The 24,588-nt window shown below is 37.2% G+C and overlaps 1 protein-coding gene across 5 annotated transcripts in view; it reads left to right on the top strand.

Moving 5' to 3' along the window:
* The window catches only part of Sox102F (transcription factor Sox102F), a 417,100-nt gene that overhangs the window by 120,121 nt on the left and 272,391 nt on the right, over positions 1-24,588 (top strand). The window contains exons 1-3 of one of the 5 annotated variants that reach the window (XM_070282382.1): positions 4,125-4,140; positions 19,289-19,543; positions 19,599-20,092. In XM_070282382.1, coding sequence (XP_070138483.1) covers positions 19,439-19,543; positions 19,599-20,092 — 599 coding nt within the window. In that variant the 5' untranslated portion in view covers positions 4,125-4,140; positions 19,289-19,438. Of the gene's footprint in view, positions 1-4,124; positions 4,141-19,288; positions 19,544-19,598; positions 20,093-24,588 lie in introns of those variants that run through there. The other 4 variants (XM_070282383.1, XM_070282385.1, XM_070282381.1 and 1 more) reach the window with 4 other exon arrangements.

A 24,588-nucleotide genomic window follows, 5' to 3' on the forward strand; every position in this document is an offset into this window, starting at 1 on the left:
CCGGCGAAGTTGACTGTCTGCGGTTCCATTGCCGCCATCAGCAGTAATTGCATCTAATATTATAAAAAAAATCATTATAAAAATTAAAACCAATATTGTTTTTAAATTCTTACCAATTAGTACAGAAAATACATTTTGCGCTGTTTTCAATGAGGATCTCCCCTGCACTCCATCGACGTTATAATGCATCATCAATGAATCGCTTAAAATATTTTTTAAGTTTTTAGCAACTCCACCAGGCTGCAACAAATGCCTTACAATTGACACCTGTAATAAATTTTCATTTATTAATAATTCAAGGCAGCTTTCTGATGATACTTACATAGTTATTTTTGTTGTTCTCGTTTATTTTAGAATTAAGAATATTGAGATCCTCTCCGTTTTTAATTGGGAACTGGCTTCGCAGTTCGTTCACATTTATGTGACCTCGCTGAAGTAATCTGATATCGGTTTTTTGCTCGGCTAGCGCTTCCACAACTATTTGTATTTGGTCGTGGGTTATACTGTGTTCCACTAAAAGTAATAAAAATTTTAATTAGTAAATGTGAATACAATATAAATAAAATTAATACTTTCCTTCCAATTTTTCAACTTTATCGATGAGAAGATCTAATTTTCTCTTCAAGTTCGCCAGACAATTGCATTTTGATTGTGGTTCTAGAATATGAATTTTTTAAACATTAGTTTAAACACTTAAAAATTAATCATTAAAAACTTACGGATATTGTTGAAAGCAAGACGCTGAATTTTACGAGGGCTTTCGGACATCTTAGATAAATTTCAGGATACATTAAAGGATATTAATTAAAAATTATGGAGCAAAGGCAACAACAAAATACTATTTTCATGGGGGATGGCAAAAGCCTTACATGTAAGGTCTTCCAAAATAAAATTTTCGTCATTTTCAGTCGTAGCTACGTCAACTAAATATACGCCTATATCTATTGAATTTATGGGTTCGTCATAGAAGCTTCGAATGTTTTGCAATTTTCGTCCAGTAAAACCTCCCCCATTCTCAGTTGAAATTTTTGTAACAATAACTGGTGTATTGTCTTTTATGTAACAATAATTGTTTGGTGATGTGTTTGTTATTGTACACCCCTTAAATAAAATGTAATTCTTTTTTATTTTGGCCCCATAATCCTCAGTGAAAGACTCAATTGAGTCTTCCTCAATTTTTCTGTGGATTTGTTGTAGAATCTTTGTAGGCTTGCGTATGCAACGTTTCAACGTTTGTAAATAGTTTTCAAACTTATACGCTGAGCCTTCTACGGGATCTCCCACCAGATCAACAGTGTCTTTAATGTGAAGCAAGCTGTGCACATTACAGCTTACACTGTTGTCTCCAAAAATGGCTGGGAAATTTTGGACAAAGAGCTCGAGCATATTTTGACACATACCTAAGTTGGACGGACTATACTTTGCGGAACATAACAATCTATACGCACAATGAAGTAACAAGAAGACATAATAATGATCAGACGGAATTTCGGTTTTTAAAACAAATACACCAGTATACAAAACAAATTGACGAAATTCAGTTGCTTTCCAATATGAAATTTCAGACAATTCTCTTGGTTTTCTCTGGAACTCTTTTGGAACATATTTTCTCAGAGAAACCAAGGATTTTGATATATTTTTCTTCTGTTCGTTATTAATTTTTACACGCATTTTATTTCGCATTAAACGAATCAAAAATTTTCTCACAACTCCTAAATCCATTAGATGCATACAATCTAGAGGTATTTGCGATACCATCTGTAGATTGATGCGCTCTAATGGAGTTTTTTTATTCTGAAATATAGGAGTGTGATGAAAGGGATATTTTCTGTTCGAAAAATCCGCATCGGTAATAATGTCTTCCGCTACTGTACTGTATGTTAAGACATGGTCAATTTTTCTCGCTTTTTGCGTACATTTTGCGCAGCCATCAGAAGCAGTGTGTCCAGGAGCACCGCTAATGAAGGCTCTCGCAGGTGCATCACAAATAAATCCCCGAATTTGTATGTTAACATGTTTACCATTATGCTCTATTCCATTTTTTAAAATATTGTCCAATTCATCTACTAGAAATCCTAAAAATTCATCCAAACTTTCTGGCTTTTTTTCTCCTAAAAACACTCCTACTGGCAAAACAGGTGAATTTTTTAAGTTATTAATTTTACACAAAATAGGCCAAAGTTGAGTGCTTGAGCTTTTAAATAAAGGCAACCCATCAATATTGAAATCAACACTTAAATCACTTGGACAATCAACAACACTAAGAACTTTTTTTATTTGACGAGCAACACCAACATTTAAATAATTACCACCACTAATTCGGTGTATTTCTGGCTTTGAACTACAATTAAATTTGTAAAAGCCGTCAACATTGATGTTACTTGTCTTAAGAACTTTAATTAAATCTAACACACAGTCACGCTTAGGCTTATGCTTAATAAACCACTTTTTTAAATTTTGGTTTAAAATGTCATTGGGTTCGTCAGTCTGCCAGTTTAATTCTTCACCCATTTCAATATTAACTAAATTGTCATTGTCATTGTTTATTGTCAGATTAATTTCGTCTATTTCTTCTCTATTTTCTTCATTAATTTGTCCTCGTCTTCGTTGGGCAATTTGCCTAAGTCGCCCTACATATTTGTCTTTTTCTTGTTTTTTGAGTCTACCTAGTTGCCTTTTGCCAACCATAATTATAATTATTACCTTTTTAATCCTTTGTTTATCACTGATTCACTGATTCACTGTCACTGTTTTAAATATTTATTTTTATTATTTTAATATAGTTTTTATTGTGTATTTATTATTTATTTAATATTTACCACACTTTCACGCTTTCACGACGCGTCACAAAATATGCTCAAGTTATAGTGAAGCAAAAATCAAAAAAAGAGAAGAATAAGAAACAAAATAACAAAAAACAGTTTTTCCCAATCTGCTTGCTACTGTTTATCTGTTTATGGCACCAAAAAGCAGCGAAAATTTTCGTTTGCGCTTTGTGGTGGTCCGACCGTCGTACCCAAAAGGAGTACCAAAGTACATACTCGCATCTGTTTAACTGCTTCTAGCAACAAAAACAAACAATTAACTGCAAGTCCACTTTCTAAGCGGTCATTTCCTTTAAATGCTAATTTTCGTTTGCGCTTTGTTGTGGTGCGACCGTCGTACCCAAAAGGAGTACCAAAGTATATACTCGCAGCGTTATACAAAAAAGACATGAAGCAGAGAGTACCCAAGCCGCTATACCAATAGTAAGCGATATGGGTACCCACAAAAGAGTACCCAAATCCATACCCAAAAAGAACTATTGCCACCAGCCGAACTGCTGGGCAGCATCAACAGCCGAGTCAATATAGCCATGTCCGTCTGACGGTATGAAAAGTATGTAACGAAAATGTTTTCCTGAGAATCTATCCAACATTAACTTTTCCGATTAGTGAAAGTGTGGGTGGAAAAGATTATATTTTTATACCCCTGATAAAGATTTTGATAAGAGATATCAATAGGATACATTCTTGGTGGAGGTGGTACATGACCAATAAATTATAAATTTACAAATTGTACATGTAATGTTATAACTATATTCGCTTGTCTTATTTGGTTAAAAATTTATTATTTTTTCAACGAAAAATTACGACTTTTACTTAAAAAAACGACTTTTTACTTAAATTTTACTTAAACTTAAATTTTTATATTTTTGAAAAGTTTAATACATATATGATTAAAATTAACAGTAAAAATTAAATTTAGCGTCAACTTTCAAAATTGAACTAATACTCTAACTTTTTGCTGTTCCTGACAAATTATTGGCATAGGAAGAGAATTTTATACTAATATGACAAAAATTTTGTATGCTATGAATTTATTAAAATGATTTCAACGGTTTATGTGCATAAAAAACAAATTTGGTAGTATGAAATAGTTAATATAATATTAAATAATAATACATTTTCTTTTTAGAAATGTTTTCAAGGGCATAAAGAATATAGTATACCAAAGCTATTTTTCTTTTCATTTTTAGCGTCCAATTTGTGAACTGATTCATTATTTTCATAGGTATATATGTACATGTGTATCTAAGAATATTGTTATTTAAAGAAAACAACGGAAACGCCAAAATTATTAATAGGAAACCCCATTCAAGTAAATTTTTGCGGAAACCATATGTAAATTTAGAAGTTGGTGTTTGTGTATTTTAAAATATGTATGAGAGTGTTGGAAGGGAGAAAACAAGTTCGTTGCAAAGCGGAAGTCATTATTATAAATAACAAGAATGGGAAGATATCTTTGGGCGAAAGCGAAGTAAATATACCCAGCAGCTTGTTAAAAATAAAAAAATGTTAAAAATACAAATTGGATTGGATGCGATATATTGCCTATATCGGATATAGTTGGCTAAATCTGAGAGTTTTTTTCATACCCTTGTAGAGGGTATTGTAATTTAGTTCAAAAGTGTTTAACGCAGTGAGGGAGACATTTTCGACCCTATAAAGTATATATATTCTTGATCAGTATTACCTCCTGAGTTGAAATGAGCATGTCCGTCTGTCTGTCTGTTTCTACTCAAACAAGAGATCGGCCGACTATATCTTATAGCTGTCATATAACTGATTTATCGGAAATGATATAACTTTGGTAAGTAAGAGAGTTCAGATTTTCTATGGATTCTCTTTTTGGCAACATAATACGACTTACCAAATTTCATAACGATCGGCCAACTATATCCTATAGCTGCCATATAACTGAACAATCGGAAATGACCCAACTTTTGCGTTTTTAAAGATCCGAACTACCAAATTTCATAACGATCGGCCGACTATATCTTATAGCTGCCATATAACTGAACGATTGGAACAGAAAAAACATAAGTTGGCTACTGTCGAGTGACACCCAGCTTTGGTTTTTTTTAATTTATTATAACCTTGCAGAGGGTATTAATATTTCGGTAAAATTTAAAGTATATATGAGTAGTAGTCGGACATATATAAGTATGCCCGTCTGTTTGTCTTTCTATCTATCCATCTTTCAGTCTGCTGGTCTGTTTCTACACAAACTAGTCTCTCAGATTTCAAACGATCGACTTCAACGACCCTCTTTCCTTTGCATGTAGTATAATAATTAAAACGACCAGGATCGACCGACTTCATACCTTATAGCTGCTTTATAAAACTGATTGATCGGAAATACCATAATTTTGGTGTGTTTATGGTGTAAAATTTATACCCGGTACTGGAAAAGCACAAGGGTATATTGTATTCCGATGGATGAAGGTAACATAGGAAGGTATTATATAATCTACGAGCACAATTTTTAGAGTCATAGACATTTACACATAAATCAATAAACGGATGGACGGGCAGACAGAAATGGCTATATCGACTTGGCTGTTGATGCTGATCAAGAATTAATATAGTTTATGGGATCGGAGATGATTCTGTCTCTTTGTTAAATACATTCACACGAATACAATACACCTTTGTACTCTACGAGAACAGGGTATAAAAAAAACCGAAACTTCTATCTTTTACCCTCAAAATCGCTAGCCGGGGCTGGGTCCCAGCTGGAACTAGTCTTCGAGTTAAAATGAGTTTTATGTGCGTGAATTTTAAATTTGCTTGCAAATTTGGAAATTTAATGTTTATGATTAGCACACTGCTACCCAATTGGCAGCTTAATCTAATTGGTTTTTACAATTTATTACAATAATACGTCTGTTACCAAAGATTATAAAGTACATAGATGGGACATCTCATACAAAAAAAAATTTTCCGTGGCGGGTTCCAGCGCTGGAACGCAGAGTAAAACGAGTTAATACCAGGGTCGGGATATTCACTTTTTATACCCTTGCAGAGGGTATTATAATTTTGGTCAAAAGTGTGCAACGCAGTAAAGGAGACATCTTCGACCCTATAAAGTATATATATTCTTGATCAGGATCACCTCCCGAGTTGATATGAGCATGTCCGTCTGTCCGTCTGTCTGTCTGTCTGTTTCTACGCAAACTAGTTTCTCAGTTTCGAAGCTATCGACTTGAAACTTTGCACACACTCTTGTTTCTTTGGCACGCAGTTTAATAACTGCCATATAACTGATTGATCGGAAATGGTATAACTTCGGTATTTTTATTTTTGGCAAAATAATACGACATAATACGAATTTTACAAGAATCGGCCGACTATATTTAATAGCTGCCATTTAACTGAACGATCGGAAATGACCCAACTTTCGTGTTTTTGAAGATAGAAAGCTTGAACTTGGTACACATTCTATTTTAAGTCGATTCGGCCGACTTTATCTTATAGCTGCCACTAACTGAACAATCGGAAATGGTTTTTTGTTGAAATACCAACTTTGGTATTTTTGAAGATAGAAGTTTGGGTTTTTTTTAGATTTTGTATTATAATAAAATAGGTTAGGTATCATGTTCTGATAAGGATCGGCCAACTATATTCAATGTTTGCGATATAGATCCGGTTTTAACTGCAAGGATATATCAAGTTCGGCTCCGCCCGAAGTTAGTTTTCCTTTCTTGTTATATTATTATTATTATATTATTATATTATTATTATAATTTATATTATATTTTCATTCTTTTAATGTGTATTCCAAAATATATAGTTTAATTTAAAAAAATACAAAATTTTAAAATCACCTTAACATCACCTTAGTTGGTTGTGGAACCCGCTGAGAAATCTTTTCAAGTGTCGGTTCTCTTGTATATTGGCAGGCCGCGTCGTGGAACCCGCTGTAAAAATAAAAACATTTTAGAGCGGGTTCCACGACAAACGGCTGGCAGTTGAGAGAAGGAAAGATAGAATTCTATTTTTAGAACATAACATCTTTAGAACGATGAAAGTTTGGAGGTGGCCTAGATGGAAAACGCGCGCCCCTTATCAGATCAGAAATATCGTCGACTATCTTTACTCTTTATTTTTAGAATGTTTGAGTTTTATGATTATTTTTATATTTATTTTTATATTTTGAATTTTCAAACGTAAGCAGAGGTGGAAAAGATACATGCTTACGCTTAGTGTTTAAAATTTTTATATATTTCTAGCTGACCCGGCAAACGTTGTTTTGTCACCAGATTTTTTTCAAAATTTACTCAGTTCTAGACTTACGTATTATAAAGTCATCTGGAGCGCTGTGAACCACGATGCAATATAAAAACAAGAAAGAAAAGCTAATTTCGGGCGGAGCCGAAGTTTATATACCCTTGCAGTTAAAACCTACATCCGGTCGCAAACATCGGATATAGTCGGCCGATCCTTATGGGAATATAAATATATAATCCAATTTATTTCAATACAAAGTCTTAAAAAAGTCCCATACTTCTATCTTCAAACATACCAAAATTTGTATTTCTACCAAAAACCATTTCCGATCGTTCAGTTATATGGCAGCTATAAGATATAGTCTGCCGATAGTTACAAAATTTGGTAGGTTGGATCAACTGACCAAAAATATAATCTGTACCAAGTTCCAGCTTTCTATCTTCAAAAACACGAAAGGTCATTTCCGATCGTTCAGTTATATGGCAGCTATAGGATATAGTCGGTGAATCCTTACAGAATTTGGCTTGTCGTATTATATTGCCAAAGATAGCGCTCATGTAAAATTTGAACTCTCTAACTCTAAAAACACCGAAGTTATACCATTTCTGATCAATCAGTTATATGGCAGCTATAGGATATAGTCGGCCGATTCCGGTCGTTCCGACTTATATACTGCGTGCAAAGGAAAGAAGGGTGTGTGCAAAGTTTCAAGTCGATAGCTTTATAACTGAGAGACTAGTTCGAGTAGAAACAGACAGACAGACGGACAGAAACTTGATATAATTTTATATCCGATGTTTGCGATATATATCCAGTTTTAACTGCAAGGGTATATCAACTTCGGCTCCGCCCGAAGTTAGCTTTTCTTTTTTTTTCTCCAATCTAACTGGGCAGCCTTTATCAATCGAGACGTGGTTACTGCCATTACTGCCGTGGTTACTCTTCCATTATATCAATTGTCTTTATACTTATGACGTATAAACCAATTGATATTCACAGTTTAATAGTCTGCAAGATAAGTTGTAATCAACCTCCCGCTCAAAACGCAGATGGAGGGGTAAAAACAGTAACCTTTAAGTCTTGCTTATAGCTGTTGGATTTCTCGATAATAATATGCCCCGCTTTGCCAAAAATAGCTAGACTACTGAGGTAGTTTTCAAACACACGTCTTTACACCACGAATGCAAAATGGTACTAGTAACAGAGCCGAGCCAAAACTTAATTAGTGATCGCCAGACTAAAACAAATGTGAAAACAAAATCACACTCTAATGATAGAAATATCCTAAGAGTTTACGATGCAAATGGGCAAAAATAATCCAACGGTGGGAAAAATATCCAAATTCCTCCTCCTGCAGTTAATTCTGTAAAACGTTTATGGCATTGTCAAATTTTTTCATGTCTATCGCTATGACGCCATTTATCCCAAGAATAGGGGTTCAAGCGAGGAAAAACTATTTTACAAAGGAACTCAAATATTTTAGCCCCACCTCAAACGCCCGATGTCTGTTCGGTCGTCGATTGAATTGCAAAATAGTTTCTTTCGTTTGTATTTGCATGGAATTACTAGAATTACATGAAAAAAGATTTGTTGCATAAATAATATTTGTGTATGATCGCATTTTTCACAACCTGAGCAAATATTATTCACCCACCGTAGATAAGGAGCTTGAACCACTTCGTGGAAGTTGCTCATTGAAGCAGTACATACCAGCTAAACCAGACAAGAATGGAATGAATGAGGTTAATCTGCATATCCAATGAACGAGAAAATGTATTTGGAGAAAATGTAAAAAAAGAACAAGCTTTGTGCACCTAATTTTAGTTTTTATTAGTAACAAACTAACAGAAAATCTAAAATCAAATCGACGTAAGTGTGTAAGTACCTAAAGGAAAAATAAAGCATATCACAAAAAAATTCCTTTCAAGCAACCAACGGGCACAAATAGGCGATTTGTTCGGTTTTAGGCAGTTCGGAACACCTTTGTCTTATGTTCAAAAAAGGAACAAAGCTGTCATAATTTGATCAACTTTTCATTTCTCTTACGAAGTGGATGGAACAAGTGAAAATCTTTAATGAATCTTTCTTTCATACTCGGTGCAACGAAAAAAAATGTATTGGTATAAATGTATGTATAAATGTATAAATGTAAAAAAATGTATACTGGAGAAAGAAGCCAACTGAATTTCCGTCAGTTGACACCTCCGCTTCACCAAGCCTTTCCAGCAAGGGAGCATAGCACCAGAACGGCTTCGCACTAAAATGCTGCCAGAGAGTAGCAGAGAGTCCCGGGAACGCAGCGAGATGTGATGCCTTTGACAAAAAATTCGGCAGTGGAGGGAGTTGCATTCACAAGCTTGTCACTTTACTTTGCCCATAATCACACAAAACAAAGGTGGTGCTTCACTTCATCGCTCATTAGCTGAGAGGGAATTAAACCACGCATCAATAAGGGCGCAAGCAACATGCAGAATCTCTTGATAGGTCTGTGTCGCCCCACCTGGTTGGCGGACGCATGGGTAGCCATCGCGATTCACCGTCTCAAGGGTTTGACACCGCTGCTCCAAAAACCTGTCCATAGATTCCCACGTCGGAATCGTATTCTCCTTGACGGCGGCTTGAGCCCCCTCCCACTTGGCCCCGTATTAATTATTATATAAAAAATCTGAGTTCAACCACATTTAAATTTATTTCAGTATAAATTGGCACCCTCTGTTAGGTGGTCAAGCTCTAAGTACAATAAAGACAAAACCATGCAATCCACAATAGTGAAAGCGAGAACGCTAACGCCTGTCAGGAGTGACAACCTAACCAAGAAGAGCTGATAATAAATAACAAATGTTTATGCTTAGCTCCTCCTTTATCGCAGATGCAAATATTTCCTTCTGCTGGTCCCAAAATAGTTCTTAGACAAAAATTTACCGTTTACTATAATCAGTTCTATGGGAGCTATAGAATATATCACGTCCAAGCCCGTTGTTCCGGCGTATATTCTAAGAGCAAGTGATGGGTTTGTGCAAAGTTTGAACTCGATAGCTGCAAAACTGAGTTTGCTTGTTTGCTCAGAAATAGACAGGATTAGGATTACCTCCTAAGTTGATATAAGCATGTTTGTCTGTTTGTCTCTCTAGTTCTACGCGAACGAGTCTCTCAGTTTTAAAGCTATCGTCTTGAAACTTTGCACACACCCTTCTTTTGCACACGGTATATAAGTCGGAATGGATCGGCCGACTTATCCTATAGCTGCCATATAACTAAATGAAATGCTATATCTTTTTAGAGTTTTTAGAGTAAGAAAGTTCAGATTTTGGCTTAGTCAATCCCACCTACCAAATTTTATAACGATCGGCCAACTTTTTCTTATAGCTGCCATATAACTGAACGATCGGAAAGGGTTTTTACCAACATACCAACATTACTAACATTTTACTAAAATACCAACTTTAGTGTTCGTGAAGATAGAACTTTTAGATTTAGGGACTTTAGATTTTCTTTCGTAATGAATTGGTTGTGTTATGAAATTCTCATAAGGATCTGCCAACTATATCCGATTTTTGAGATGTATATCCGGTTTTAACTGCAAGGGTATATCAACTTTGGCTCCGCCCGAAGTTAGCTTTTCTTTTTTGTTAATAAAGAATTTTGTTTTTAATTTAATATTTAATTTATCCTATGCTCAAAAGATCTGGGGATAAATCGATTCTCAGTGCATCGATTATTTTCGATATTTAAAAACAAAACATCGATTATATAAAAAAAAATTTTTTCTTATATGTTTTGAGACCTATCAATCTCATTTATTTAGAAAACAAAAAAAACAAAATATTTTGTTTCAACATAATAAAAATAAAAATTACATATCATAACATACAAAAAAATTAAATTTTAGTAATCCATCCGTTTAAGGTTTGTGAGCGGGGCGTCTATCGGAAATTATGAATCCGGCCCTAATGAACACGCTCTCCAATTCGCTAAATCCAAAATAAAAAACGATTATTTGGAGCTGGTTTAAAATAAACATTAAAATATTTTTTTTTTCAATTACCCAATTATCTGCACGTGATTTCTTCTGCCTGTGATTTTTCTTTATGGATTCGATGCATTGATATTTGCAAACCGGATCGATGCATCGACCTAAAATAAAAGAATAGATGTAATTGATGTTGAAATCGATTTTATCCTAGCTCTAATGCTGAACTATATTAAAGACGATAATCGATAAAGCCGATGAGCCGATCGCTGCGGTGTTTAATTCTAAGCCGCTCGTGCTTATCTCGAGGAAGTCAGCTGCTCTTGACGTCTTCCAGCTATAGGGAGCCAGGCGTTCTCAGGCTTAATATCAACCGATTGAATGCTTGGGAGCCTTATTCCTTCCGCTTATTCCTCCTTTTTCCTCAGCTAGATCAAAGAGTTTGCGTCTGTTCCACCGAATTTATAGTTCAACGTGATTGCCCGAGCCCCAATATAATGCAGATAGCATAAAACTTTATAAACCCTTAATCAGAGGCCTTTTTATTCTGAGCCCTTTCCAAACACAATATTATTTAATTACTTATACAATTAATTACTTCTTGTTTTGAAAATGGGCTCCGCCCCGGACCCTTGATGCTCCTCCTGGTTTCTGCTCGGTTCGTCGTCGGCGCTTCCTGTTCGCCGTTCCAGTTGCTACGGTCGCTGCTTCTGCTCCGTCGCCGCTGCTGTTCCTCTGCTGCGTTGCCGTTGGATATGTCGCCCTCTCGATGGCTGCACACAAGAGAAAGAATCTACTGGAACCTATAGATTGGAACATTGGATATAGATTGGAACCTATTTGAACACACCCTTGGGTCGTCTGCGACTGATCTTCACCCAGTACGGCACGTCGGACTACAGGATCTGGGACAGGTCAAAGACTCGGCGTCGCGCCTCCGCTACACTAAGGAAACACCGCGTATATGGGCTGGCGAGTCCGGATCGGGAGTTGGCCGCTACTGTCGCGCCTCCGCAACACCAAGGAAACGCCGTATTTCACGGTCCCGATATTTGCAGGTACTACACTTCTTGGCAGGAGGATCTGCCGGGCACTCTACGTCTCGGCAGGGGGATCGGCCTGGTACTTCAGGTCTCGGCAGGGGAATCAGCCAGGCAATCCAAGTTTCAGTAGGGGAATCGGCCGGGGATGAGCCAGGTTCTCCACGTCTCGGCAGGGGGATCGGCCAGGCTCTTCACGTCTCGGCAGGAGGATCTGCCGGACACTCCACGTCTCGGCAAAGGGATCGGTCTGGTACTTCACATCTCGGCAGAAGGATCTGCCGGACACTCTATGTCTCGGCAGGGGGATCTGCCGGACACTCCACGTCTCGGCAGGGGGATCGTCCTAGTTCATCACGTCTCGGCACGGGGATTAGCCGATCACTCTTGGGTCTAAATACATGGTCTACGAAATTCATAGCCACACCTCGTGGTATATTTGTCATATGGTTCTAAAAAGCTGCTACAAAAGATGTCAATACTGGGCAAGGAGCAACCTTTCTTTCGGGGCTCTTATCTAGCCCCATGAAACTTCAAGTACCAAGTAGCACGATATTAGATTATTTATTTACTAGATTGTTTATTAGATTGTTTGTAACACTACTTTAAAATTTACAAATTTGCTCATAAAAATTAATTTATTTTATATAATTATTATTAATAATTTTTTGCATTTTTAATCAAACGATTTAAAAAAGACTCGGTATCCCGACTACGATAGTACCACCCTTCCCATAAACCTTGTATTTCCGATTTTTCGGAAAAATTAATCATCATGTAGCAAAATACAGAATAAACAAAAAAGAATGACCGAATCACAGTATAAAGGAAAATTAAACTCATGTTAGGTCAGAGGTCAGCTATTTATAACCAATTCCATTGAATTTCAAATATAAATTATCTATAAAAAAATTTTTCAAACTACCTCCCTGTACTGGCGGTACAGAAAATTATTCAATTCATTGTGGCGGATGGGGTCGTGTCAAAAATCGGATTTCCGTGGGCGTTTTCTGCCGGAATCCATGCTAAGTCTCCATGCTAAATCCTATAGCACTATCTCTTATAGTCTCTGACTGAACGCGTGGTTCGTTCATACGGACAGACGGACTGACGGACAGACAGACAGAAATGGCTATATCGACTTGGCTGTTGGCTGTCACTTGATTACATCTTCGTGACCTGCGATTGAAAAAATTCCAAAAACATTTTAAATATTATCTGCGATAAATAAGTTAAAAACAAGAAAGGAAAGCTAACTTCGGGCGGAGGCGAAGTTTATATACCCTTGCAGTTAAAACCAGATATATATCGCAATCATCGGATATAGTTGGCCGATCCTTATGATTACATCATAATAAAACTAAGTAACTAAAATATAAAAACTAAAAAAAGTCCCAAACTTCTATCTTCAAAAATACCAAAGTTGATATTTCTACCAAATACCATTTCCGATCGTTCAGTTATATGGCTGCTATAGGATATAGTAGGCCGATCCTAATGAAATTTAGTAGTTTGGATCAACTGACCAAAAATAGAATTAAGAATAGAATAGAATAGAATTACTTATACAATTAATTACTTCTTGTTTTGAAAATGGGCTCCGCCCCGGACCCTTGATGCTCCTCCTGGTTTCTGCTCGGTTCGTCGTCGGCGCTTCCTGTTCGCCGTTCCAGTTGCTACGGTCGCTGCTTCTGCTCCGTCGCCGCTGCTGTTCCTCTGCTGCGTTGCCGTTGGATATGTCGCCCTCTCGATGGCTGCACACAAGAGAAAGAATCTACTGGAACCTATAGATTGGAACATTGGATATAGATTGGAACCTATTTGAACACACCCTTGGGTCGTCTGCGACTGATCTTCACCCAGTACGGCACGTCGGACTACAGGATCTGGGACAGGTCAAAGACTGGGCGTCGCGCCTCCGCTACACTAAGGAAACACCGCGTATATGGGCTGGCGAGTCCGGATCGGGAGTTGGCCGCTACTGTCGCGCCTCCGCAACACCAAGGAAACGCCGTATTTCACGGTCCCGATATTTGCAGGTACTACACTTCTTGGCAGGAGGATCTGCCGGGCACTCTACGTCTCGGCAGGGGGATCGGCCTGGTACTTCAGGTCTCGGCAGGGGAATCAGCCAGGCAATCCAAGTTTCAGTAGGGGAATCGGCCGGGGATGAGCCAGGTTCTCCACGTCTCGGCAGGGGGATCGGCCAGGCTCTTCACGTCTCGGCAGGAGGATCTGCCGGACACTCCACGTCTCGGCAAAGGGATCGGTCTGGTACTTCACATCTCGGCAGAAGGATCTGCCGGACACTCTATGTCTCGGCAGGGGGATCTGCCGGACACTCCACGTCTCGGCAGGGGGATCGTCCTAGTTCATCACGTCTCGGCACGGGGATTAGCCGATCACTCTTGGGTCTAAATACATGGTCTACGAAATTCATAGCCACACCTCGTGGTATATTTGTCATATGGTTCTAAAAAGCTGCTACAAAAGATGTCAATACTGGGCAAGGAGCAACCTTTCTTTCGGGGCTCTTATCTAGCCCCATGAAACTTCAAGTACCAAGTAGCACGATATTAGATTATTTATTTACTAGATTGTTTATTAGATTGTTTGTAACACTACTTTAAAATTTACAAATTTGCTCATAAAAATTAATTTATTTTATATAATTATTATTAATAATTTTTTGCATTTTTAATCAAACGATTTAAAAAAGACTCGGTATCCCGACTACGATAGTACCACCCTTCCCATAAACCTTGTATTTCCGATTTTTCGGAAAAATTAATCATCATGTAGCAAAATACAGAATAAACAAAAAAGAATGACCGAATCACAGTATAAAGGAAAATTAAACTCATGTTAGGTCAGAGGTCAGCTATTTATAACCAATTCCATTGAATTTCAAATATAAATTATCTATAAAAAAATTTTTCAAACTACCTCCCTGTACTGGCGGTACAGAAAATTATTCAATTCATTGTGGCGGATGGGGTCGTGTCAAAAATCGGATTTCCGTGGGCGTTTTCTGCCGGAATCCATGCTAAGTCTCCATGCTAAATCCTATAGCACTATCTCTTATAGTCTCTGACTGAACGCGTGGTTCGTTCATACGGACAGACGGACTGACGGACAGACAGACAGAAATGGCTATATCGACTTGGCTGTTGGCTGTCACTTGATTACATCTTCGTGACCTGCGATTGAAAAAATTCCAAAAACATTTTAAATATTATCTGCGATAAATAAGTTAAAAACAAGAAAGGAAAGCTAACTTCGGGCGGAGGCGAAGTTTATATACCCTTGCAGTTAAAACCAGATATATATCGCAATCATCGGATATAGTTGGCCGATCCTTATGATTACATCATAATAAAACTAAGTAACTAAAATATAAAAACTAAAAAAAGTCCCAAACTTCTATCTTCAAAAATACCAAAGTTGATATTTCTACCAAATACCATTTCCGATCGTTCAGTTATATGGCTGCTATAGGATATAGTAGGCCGATCCTAATGAAATTTAGTAGTTTGGATCAACTGACCAAAAATAGAATTAAGAATAGAATAGAATAGAATTACTTATACAATTAATTACTTCTTGTTTTGAAAATGGGCTCCGCCCCGGACCCTTGATGCTCCTCCTGGTTTCTGCTCGGTTCGTCGTCGGCGCTTCCTGTTCGCCGTTCCAGTTGCTACGGTCGCTGCTTCTGCTCCGTCGCCGCTGCTGTTCCTCTGCTGCGTTGCCGTTGGATATGTCGCCCTCTCGATGGCTGCACACAAGAGAAAGAATCTACTGGAACCTATAGATTGGAACATTGGATATAGATTGGAACCTATTTGAACACACCCTTGGGTCGTCTGCGACTGATCTTCACCCAGTACGGCACGTCGGACTACAGGATCTGGGACAGGTCAAAGACTGGGCGTCGCGCCTCCGCTACACTAAGGAAACACCGCGTATATGGGCTGGCGAGTCCGGATCGGGAGTTGGCCGCTACTGTCGCGCCTCCGCAACACCAAGGAAACGCCGTATTTCACGGTCCCGATATTTGCAGGTACTACACTTCTTGGCAGGAGGATCTGCCGGGCACTCTACGTCTCGGCAGGGGGATCGGCCTGGTACTTCAGGTCTCGGCAGGGGAATCAGCCAGGCAATCCAAGTTTCAGTAGGGGAATCGGCCGGGGATGAGCCAGGTTCTCCACGTCTCGGCAGGGGGATCGGCCAGGCTCTTCACGTCTCGGCAGGAGGATCTGCCGGACACTCCACGTCTCGGCAAAGGGATCGGTCTGGTACTTCACATCTCGGCAGAAGGATCTGCCGGACACTCTATGTCTCGGCAGGGGGATCTGCCGGACACTCCACGTCTCGGCAGGGGGATCGTCCTAGTTCATCACGTCTCGGCACGGGGATTAGCCGATCACTCTTGGGTCTAAATACATGGTCTACGAAATTCATAGCCACACCTCGTGGTATATTTGTCATATGGTTCTAAAAAGCTGCTACAAAAGATGTCAATACTGGGCAAGGAGCAACCTTTCTTTCGGGGCTCTTATCTAGCCCCATGAAACTTCAAGTACCAAGTAGCACGATATTAGATTATTTATTTACTAGATTGTTTATTAGATTGTTTGTAACACTACTTTAAAATTTACAAATTTGCTCATAAAAATTAATTTATTTTATATAATTATTATTAATAATTTTTTGCATTTTTAATCAAACGATTTAAAAAAGACTCGGTATCCCGACTACGATAGTACCACCCTTCCCATAAACCTTGTATTTCCGATTTTTCGGAAAAATTAATCATCATGTAGCAAAATACAGAATAAACAAAAAAGAATGACCGAATCACAGTATAAAGGAAAATTAAACTCATGTTAGGTCAGAGGTCAGCTATTTATAACCAATTCCATTGAATTTCAAATATAAATTATCTATAAAAAAATTTTTCAAACTACCTCCCTGTACTGGCGGTACAGAAAATTATTCAATTCATTGTGGCGGATGGGGTCGTGTCAAAAATCGGATTTCCGTGGGCGTTTTCTGCCGGAATCCATGCTAAGTCTCCATGCTAAATCCTATAGCACTATCTCTTATAGTCTCTGACTGAACGCGTGGTTCGTTCATACGGACAGACGGACTGACGGACAGACAGACAGAAATGGCTATATCGACTTGGCTGTTGGCTGTCACTTGATTACATCTTCGTGACCTGCGATTGAAAAAATTCCAAAAACATTTTAAATATTATCTGCGATAAATAAGTTAAAAACAAGAAAGGAAAGCTAACTTCGGGCGGAGGCGAAGTTTATATACCCTTGCAGTTAAAACCAGATATATATCGCAATCATCGGATATAGTTGGCCGATCCTTATGATTACATCATAATAAAACTAAGTAACTAAAATATAAAAACTAAAAAAAGTCCCAAACTTCTATCTTCAAAAATACCAAAGTTGATATTTCTACCAAATACCATTTCCGATCGTTCAGTTATATGGCTGCTATAGGATATAGTAGGCCGATCCTAATGAAATTTAGTAGTTTGGATCAACTGACCAAAAATAGAATCTGTACTAAGTTTCTTTACTAAGCTTTCTATCTTCAAAAACACGAAAGTTGGGTCATTTCCGATCGTTCAGTTATATGGCAGCTATAAGATATAGTCGGCCGATCCTTATGAAATTTGGCATGTCGTAATGGTTTGCCAAAAATAGCTCTCATGTAAAATTTAAACTCTCAAACTCTAAAAACACCAAAGTTAAACCATTTCCGATCAATCAGTTATATGGCAGCTATAGAGTATAGTCTGCCGATCCTAATGAAATTTGGTAGGTTGTATCAACTGACCAAAAATATACTCTGTACTAAGTTCCAGCTTTCTATCTTCAAAAACACGAAAGTTGTGTTATTTCTGATAGTTCAGTTGTATGGCAGCTATAGGGTATAGTCTGCCGATCCTAATGAAATTTGGTAGGTTGGATCAACTGACCAAAAATATACTCTGTACTGAGTTCCAGCTTTCTATCTTCAAAAACACGAAAGTTGGGTCATTTCCGATTGTTCAGTTATATGGCAGCTAAAAGATATAGTCGGCCGATCCTTATGAAATTTAGGGTGTCGTATTATTTTGCCAAAAATAGCTCTCGTGTCAAATTTAAACTTTCTTACTCTAAAAACACTAAAGTTATAGCATTTCCGATCAATCAGTTATATTGCAGCTATAGGATATAGTCGGCCAATTCCGACCGTTCCGACTTATATACTGCGTGCAAAGGAAAGAAGAGTGTGTGCAAAGTTTCAAGTCGATAGCTTTAAAACTGAGAGTCAAGTTTGCGTAGAAACAGACAGACGGACAGACGGACATGCTCTTATCAACTCAGGATGTGATCCCGATCAAGAATATATATACTTTATAGGGTCGGAGATGTCTCCTTCACTGCGTTGCACACATTTGGACAAAATTATAATACCCTCTGCAAGGGTATAAAAATGCCTTGTGAAATTTGGCATGTCTTATTATTTTGCCAAAAATAGCTCTTATGTAAAATGTGAACTCTCTTACTTTAAAAACTTAAATTTTGTCATGTCGTATTATTTTGCCAAAGACAGCTTTCATGTAAAATTGGAACTCTCTAACTCTAAAAACACCAAAACTACACCAAAGATATACCACTTCCGATAAATAAGTTATATGGCAGCTATAGGATATAGTCGTCCGATCGCGGTCGATCCGACTTATATACTGCGTGCAAAGGAAAGAAGCGTGCGTGTAAAGTTTTATGTCAATGGCTTTAAAACTGAAAGACTATTTTAAGTAGAAACAGACAGACGGGCATGCTCATATCAACTCAGGAGGTAATCTTGATTAAGAATATATATACCTTATAGGGTCGGAGATGTCTCCTTCATTACGTTTCACACTTTTGAGAAAAATTATAACACTTTTGATCCTCAAGGGTATAAAAAAACAAAGAACTAAGAACAAAGAAAAGAAAAAAACAAAGAAAGAAAAATAAAAGTTTGAACTTTTAATTTTGTATATAGTACCCACCATTTTATCAAATCGACCACTGTGTAGATATTTACACTGCATTGAATACTTTGACCAAAATTATAATATCCTTTGCCAACGTATACAAAAATTTATTGCACAATTTTTTCACTGTTGCCGAAATGTATCGTAATTGTTTTTCGTAAATTGTAAATCTTTTCAGAACAATGGCAAAAATTTATTTTTATATGCGGGTAGAGAAATATTTAAAAAACGTTAATCCTCCGCAAAAAAATTGACGTTCCACAAAATATGTTAGAAAAGGTATGAAACTATTTCATTACAAGAAAATTTTACATGTTACATCACAAATATGATTTTCGAAAGTGGTACAGAACTCACTGATATGGATACTGATAACAGATTTTCTATTTCAAATAAAAATTTGAGCATATCAAAAACCATGGACAAAAATCAAGTAAGTAGTCAAAACAGAGAAAAAAATTAAAACAACCGAACTTAAATTTTTGTAGTCTACAGCATACGTAATATCTAGTTCGCCAACAAATGATTCTGAAGTAGTCTCAAACCTCAAACAAATAATATTGAACAATGAATTAGAAGCTAAAGAAGATGGAGATGTTATATTAGACAAGTATGATCTTAATACTGTTTTAATAAAAAATAGTCCAGGGACAAGTCAGCAAAGGGAGAAAATTACAAAATCGGCCTTTCAGAACAAAATTAAAAAAAACAATTCCCTATGTAATTTTTACATTCGACAGCCAGTTGATGAACACCAACATGATCTTGAATGTATTAATTGGCTTGGATACAATATTAAATCGCAATCAATGAATGATGAAGTACTAGATGCAGAGTGTTTAAACCCGGCAATTATACAAAAAACAAAAGGTAGTTTACTAATATCCCAGGATGGATCCGAATGTACCTCGATTCCGATTTTAAGAAAACCATCAAGAAACTCCGATGCAGGGGTAATATATCAATCCAGTTTAAAAAAAAGGTAAGGTATTATTTTTATAAGTTATTCCGCTTTTAATAAAAATAACAAAATCATCAACATTTTTTATCAAAAATAAACGCACAATCGGTTTTATAAAGACAAGTTATAGTAATAAAAGGTTTCTACTTTGCCAAACAAAAACTGCTTTATTTGTACAAATAACACGAAAAAAAACTTAATTTTTTGCGAAGCGCAAGTTGATTTTAGAGGTCTGCATGAATTGCTAAAAAACGACATTCAAATACACAACCTTGAAAATGAATTGAGTGATATAGAATGCCGAAACAAAATTAAATGAATGAGTGACTCTGTTGGTGCCACTCGCACAACATTCGGGGGATGAAACCCGAATTAAATGAGTTAGAGCACTAACCATACACCATATAGACCACATAGAAAAAATTTCTTGCGACAGGCCCCAGCTGGCCGCAGAAATAGATCTTACTCTCTTTCTTACGCTCAAATTTGGTTCATCTTACTCTCATATTCTCATAGAATTTTTTCTGTTGTTCAGTATCTGAAAGGAGCACCATGAAGAAGGATAGTCTGCGTTTCGATTCATCTTTGTATGTATGCGTGGCACAGATTCAAATTCACGGGTGGATGTGTGCGTGCGATTTCGTTTCAAAGCCAGCGCACACAATTTTTTTTTTCTAACTTTTCAGACTTGCTACCCATTTATTTCTTATTAAACTATGTACTGAAAAATGAAAATGTACTGAAAGTGAAACTTATCCTCTCCTATATTACTTATATTGCTCTTATGATTACAAAGCTTATTTATTCTTTAAGACAAATTCAATTGCACTTCTTGTGCAGTAGCTCAATCATCTGGCTACCAATTCACTTATCATCGAAACATTATTTCAACAGGCTTCTCATTTGTGATTTATATGTAAAAATCAGAGTACTACGCTCTCTTCTGCATAAAATCTCTCCTCTGCACCCCTCTTAAGTCACAGATCTCTTGCTTACCGTTGTCAAGCTCTTCCGCTAATTCAAAAGTCTCTCGATCTTTAGGTACACTACGTACACTATCATGTGGATATTTATACACTCCTCTAGTTGTCAATGATTTTAACAAGCGAAATAATGATTTTAACAAGTATCGGTAACCATTTAGCAATTGCACAATTTCAAATGGTCCCTTAAATTGTGGATTCAACTTCGTTTAATGCCGCTCTTCGTTTTTCAATAAAACATGATCACCAATTTCATGCCTTACTACCTAAGCATGGTTTTTACCTACTCTTGCCTTATCATACTTAGCATTCTTACTCATACTTTCCTTAGATTTCCTTTCTAGCATTCCCAAGGGCATCGCTTCTTTGCCAATCATCAACTCTAAGGCACTATGGTTAGTTACTCGCTACTTGTAAATATAAAATTTTGATAATGCAGACTTTACTGACTGTATGCAGTTTACCGTGTCCAAGTTCCAGGTGTGGTATAGGTAGACAAACTTGGTGAAGGCATCTATTTGAACGATGACATATTCCTTCTCGTCCTTTTTACCGCTCAATTTCCTACTAATGTCTATATGTACCGTATGCCATGGTATGCCAAGGTAGAGAACCTTGGGAATGGGATGTAACTCCGATTGTATTTTATCTATCGCTGATTTTGACAATTTACATGACACACAATTTTCTCCAAATTTTCGTATATATTTTGGCATTCCATCAAACCAATATTGCTCGTAAATCTTATGTAGGGTGTTTTGCCACCCCAAGTGCATTATTTCCTCGTGAACATGATTAGCAACTGACCACCTAAATGCCCTGGGCACGACTGGCAAGCATTGTGTCTTCCCATTTCTTTGATTTTTCCTGATTTATAAGAATTTGCTATTTCTTTCTGCATTTCATCACTTTTTAAATCGGTCATGTTTTGCGATATGTATTGATTACGCTTCTGTTCGGATATAAGCCAGTTATGGGTTATAGTTGGCAAGTTAACTGGTACCTTTACTACCTCACTCGAACTTTCCTGCGCTACTAGACAATCTAGACAGGATCTAGGGATTTCTAGACAATCAGTCAACATGAGCCATTTGCTCCCTTTCTTGTATTCTACCTGGAATTCGAATGACTGCAAAAATGACCACCAACGATGAACCCGCGTTGTCGATACCACTTTTTCTTGACTTGCTCTAACAGAATTACAATCCGTATATGCTTTAAACTTATTGCTGCTTTAATAATATTGGAAATGTCTGATAGCGTTGTACACCGCCAATGTCTTGAGTTCATACGAATTATATTTTGATTCGGATATTGTGGTGCATTTACTGTAGTACTCAACTACACGGCGTTGATCATCTACCTTGTGTAATAGCATAGCGCTATACCCATTGGCGCTTGCATTCGTACGCTTAATCCTTCGTATGCTTCATAATTTTTTTGGCGAATTTCCTTTTGCTTTTCTTACCAGTCAAATTCGTTTTGAAGTTAACAGATAAATAGGCTTCATCACTTCTGAGAAATGAGGGACAAATTTCCTAAAGTAAGATGCTAAGCCTATAAACTAGGTCAGTGCTCGTACTTTTCGAAGATTGGGTTTTAGCTCGCCATCTCTTATAAGAAAACCTAATTACTCTATCTTCGTTTGCAGGAATTGACACTTTTTAATACTAATACTATCCTGACTTTGATAATACGCTAATCATTGTTTCCAATCTGTCAAGTTCTTCCTCTATAGTATTAGAAACCATTAATACGTCATCAATTTAGACTACTGCGTATCTATTAACCAAGTCCCCTAAAGCTCAAACTAGACAAAGACGGACAAAGTGTTTTTAAGGCCGAAGGGCATGGCTAAAAATTCATATTGACCCTCTGGGCTCACGAATGCAGTTCGCTCAACCGATTCGGGGTGAATGGGCACCTGATAGAAAGCACTGGCCATGTCTAGGCTGGAGAAATATTTACCGCCTTCTTTTGATCTTTCTTTTTTTTGGCGTTCTTTTTGGTCTGATATTAATGGCAAGGGGCGTTGAGTTCTCGATAATCTATGCATAGTCTATCACTACCGCCTTTTTTTTTACTAGTAACATTGGAGTAGAGAAGGGGGAGATGATTGGTCGAATTACGTTAGATTCTAGCATCCGCTTAATCTTTTCTCTAACTATATCTTTCTCGCTCTCGCTAAGACGATATGGTCATCTCTAAACCGTTTTGTTTACGTCTACTAATCGGATTTCTAAAGAACCTGTAGTAACACATCTACTTAGAATACCATCAATGAGAAATTTTGAATATTTGGCCAATACTTCTTTTAGCTTTAACTCATCACTCATCACTTAAATCCATATTTACATTAGGTACTTTTATAATCTATCGTATTTACATTTTTATCGTTATTTAGAGATAATAAAGTTTGATTTCTGTAGATATCGAATCTATCTCTTTCTAACATTCCTCCAAAATCAAGTTCAAAAATGTCAGTACCACTTCAACCTCCGAAGAGACAAGTCGTATTAGAACACTATCGATCCCGCGTTCGCAAAAAACCCATTGAGCTTATCAGCAAAAGTTGAAAAACAAATATTAAACACAAAACAAAACTAAAAAGACAACAACAAAAAACACACAATTTCATACCACTCGGGCGCAAGCCCTTTACAAACAAACATGCACGAACCGCCAGACATAGCTAAATACACTACGAGACCGTACCAACTAGGAGAACCCAAATTTATTGTCATCAAAAGCAAAAATGAATCCTCATTTAAAACTGTTTAACCTTTCATCATCGAGAAATTTGTGGATTTCGCCTGCGGAAGAAGAGTTGATTCTGTGAAAAAAACCAGAGACGGCGGACTTTTGATAACAACAAAAAACAACACCCAAGCCACAAAACTCCTAAAACTTACCGAAATCGCAGATATGGATATAACAGCTACCGAACACAAGACACTTTATTTTTCAAAAGGCGTTATCTACTGTAATGACCTTAGATACATAGACGAAGAAACAATCCTCCGAGAACTAAAACCACAGAAAGTAATTGAAGTCAAAAAAATAATGAAGAGACAAAACACCAACAATAACACCAACACCAACAACTACCAGTAACAACAAAAACACTAACAACAACAACAACCCAAACAACAACAACAACCTAATAGAAACCGGACTCATAATAATTACATTCGAAACCCATCAACTCCCTGAAATACTCCGAGTCGGCTATGAAACTGTTCGCGTACGCAACTATGTCCCTCCAAAAACACAACCAACACGACCAGGACGACACCGAAGCCATGGAAACAGACAACATGAACCCCACCAGAATAACAACCTTATACGGATCTCAACTCACAAAGGACCTTAAACTAAAAATTTTCCCTAAAGATAAGTCAAACCCTCTGTGTACTAACTTCAAACCACCTAAATCAAAAGCAAAATCCTCTAACAAAAACAAACATTCCACTAACAGCGAATCGGTTTAAAAGCCACTGATCTCCTATACTTTAAGGTTCAACCCTAGAACTT

This window comes from Drosophila bipectinata, chromosome 4 (assembly GCF_030179905.1).
Source record: "Drosophila bipectinata strain 14024-0381.07 chromosome 4, DbipHiC1v2, whole genome shotgun sequence".
Taxonomy (NCBI): Eukaryota; Metazoa; Arthropoda; class Insecta; order Diptera; family Drosophilidae; genus Drosophila; species Drosophila bipectinata.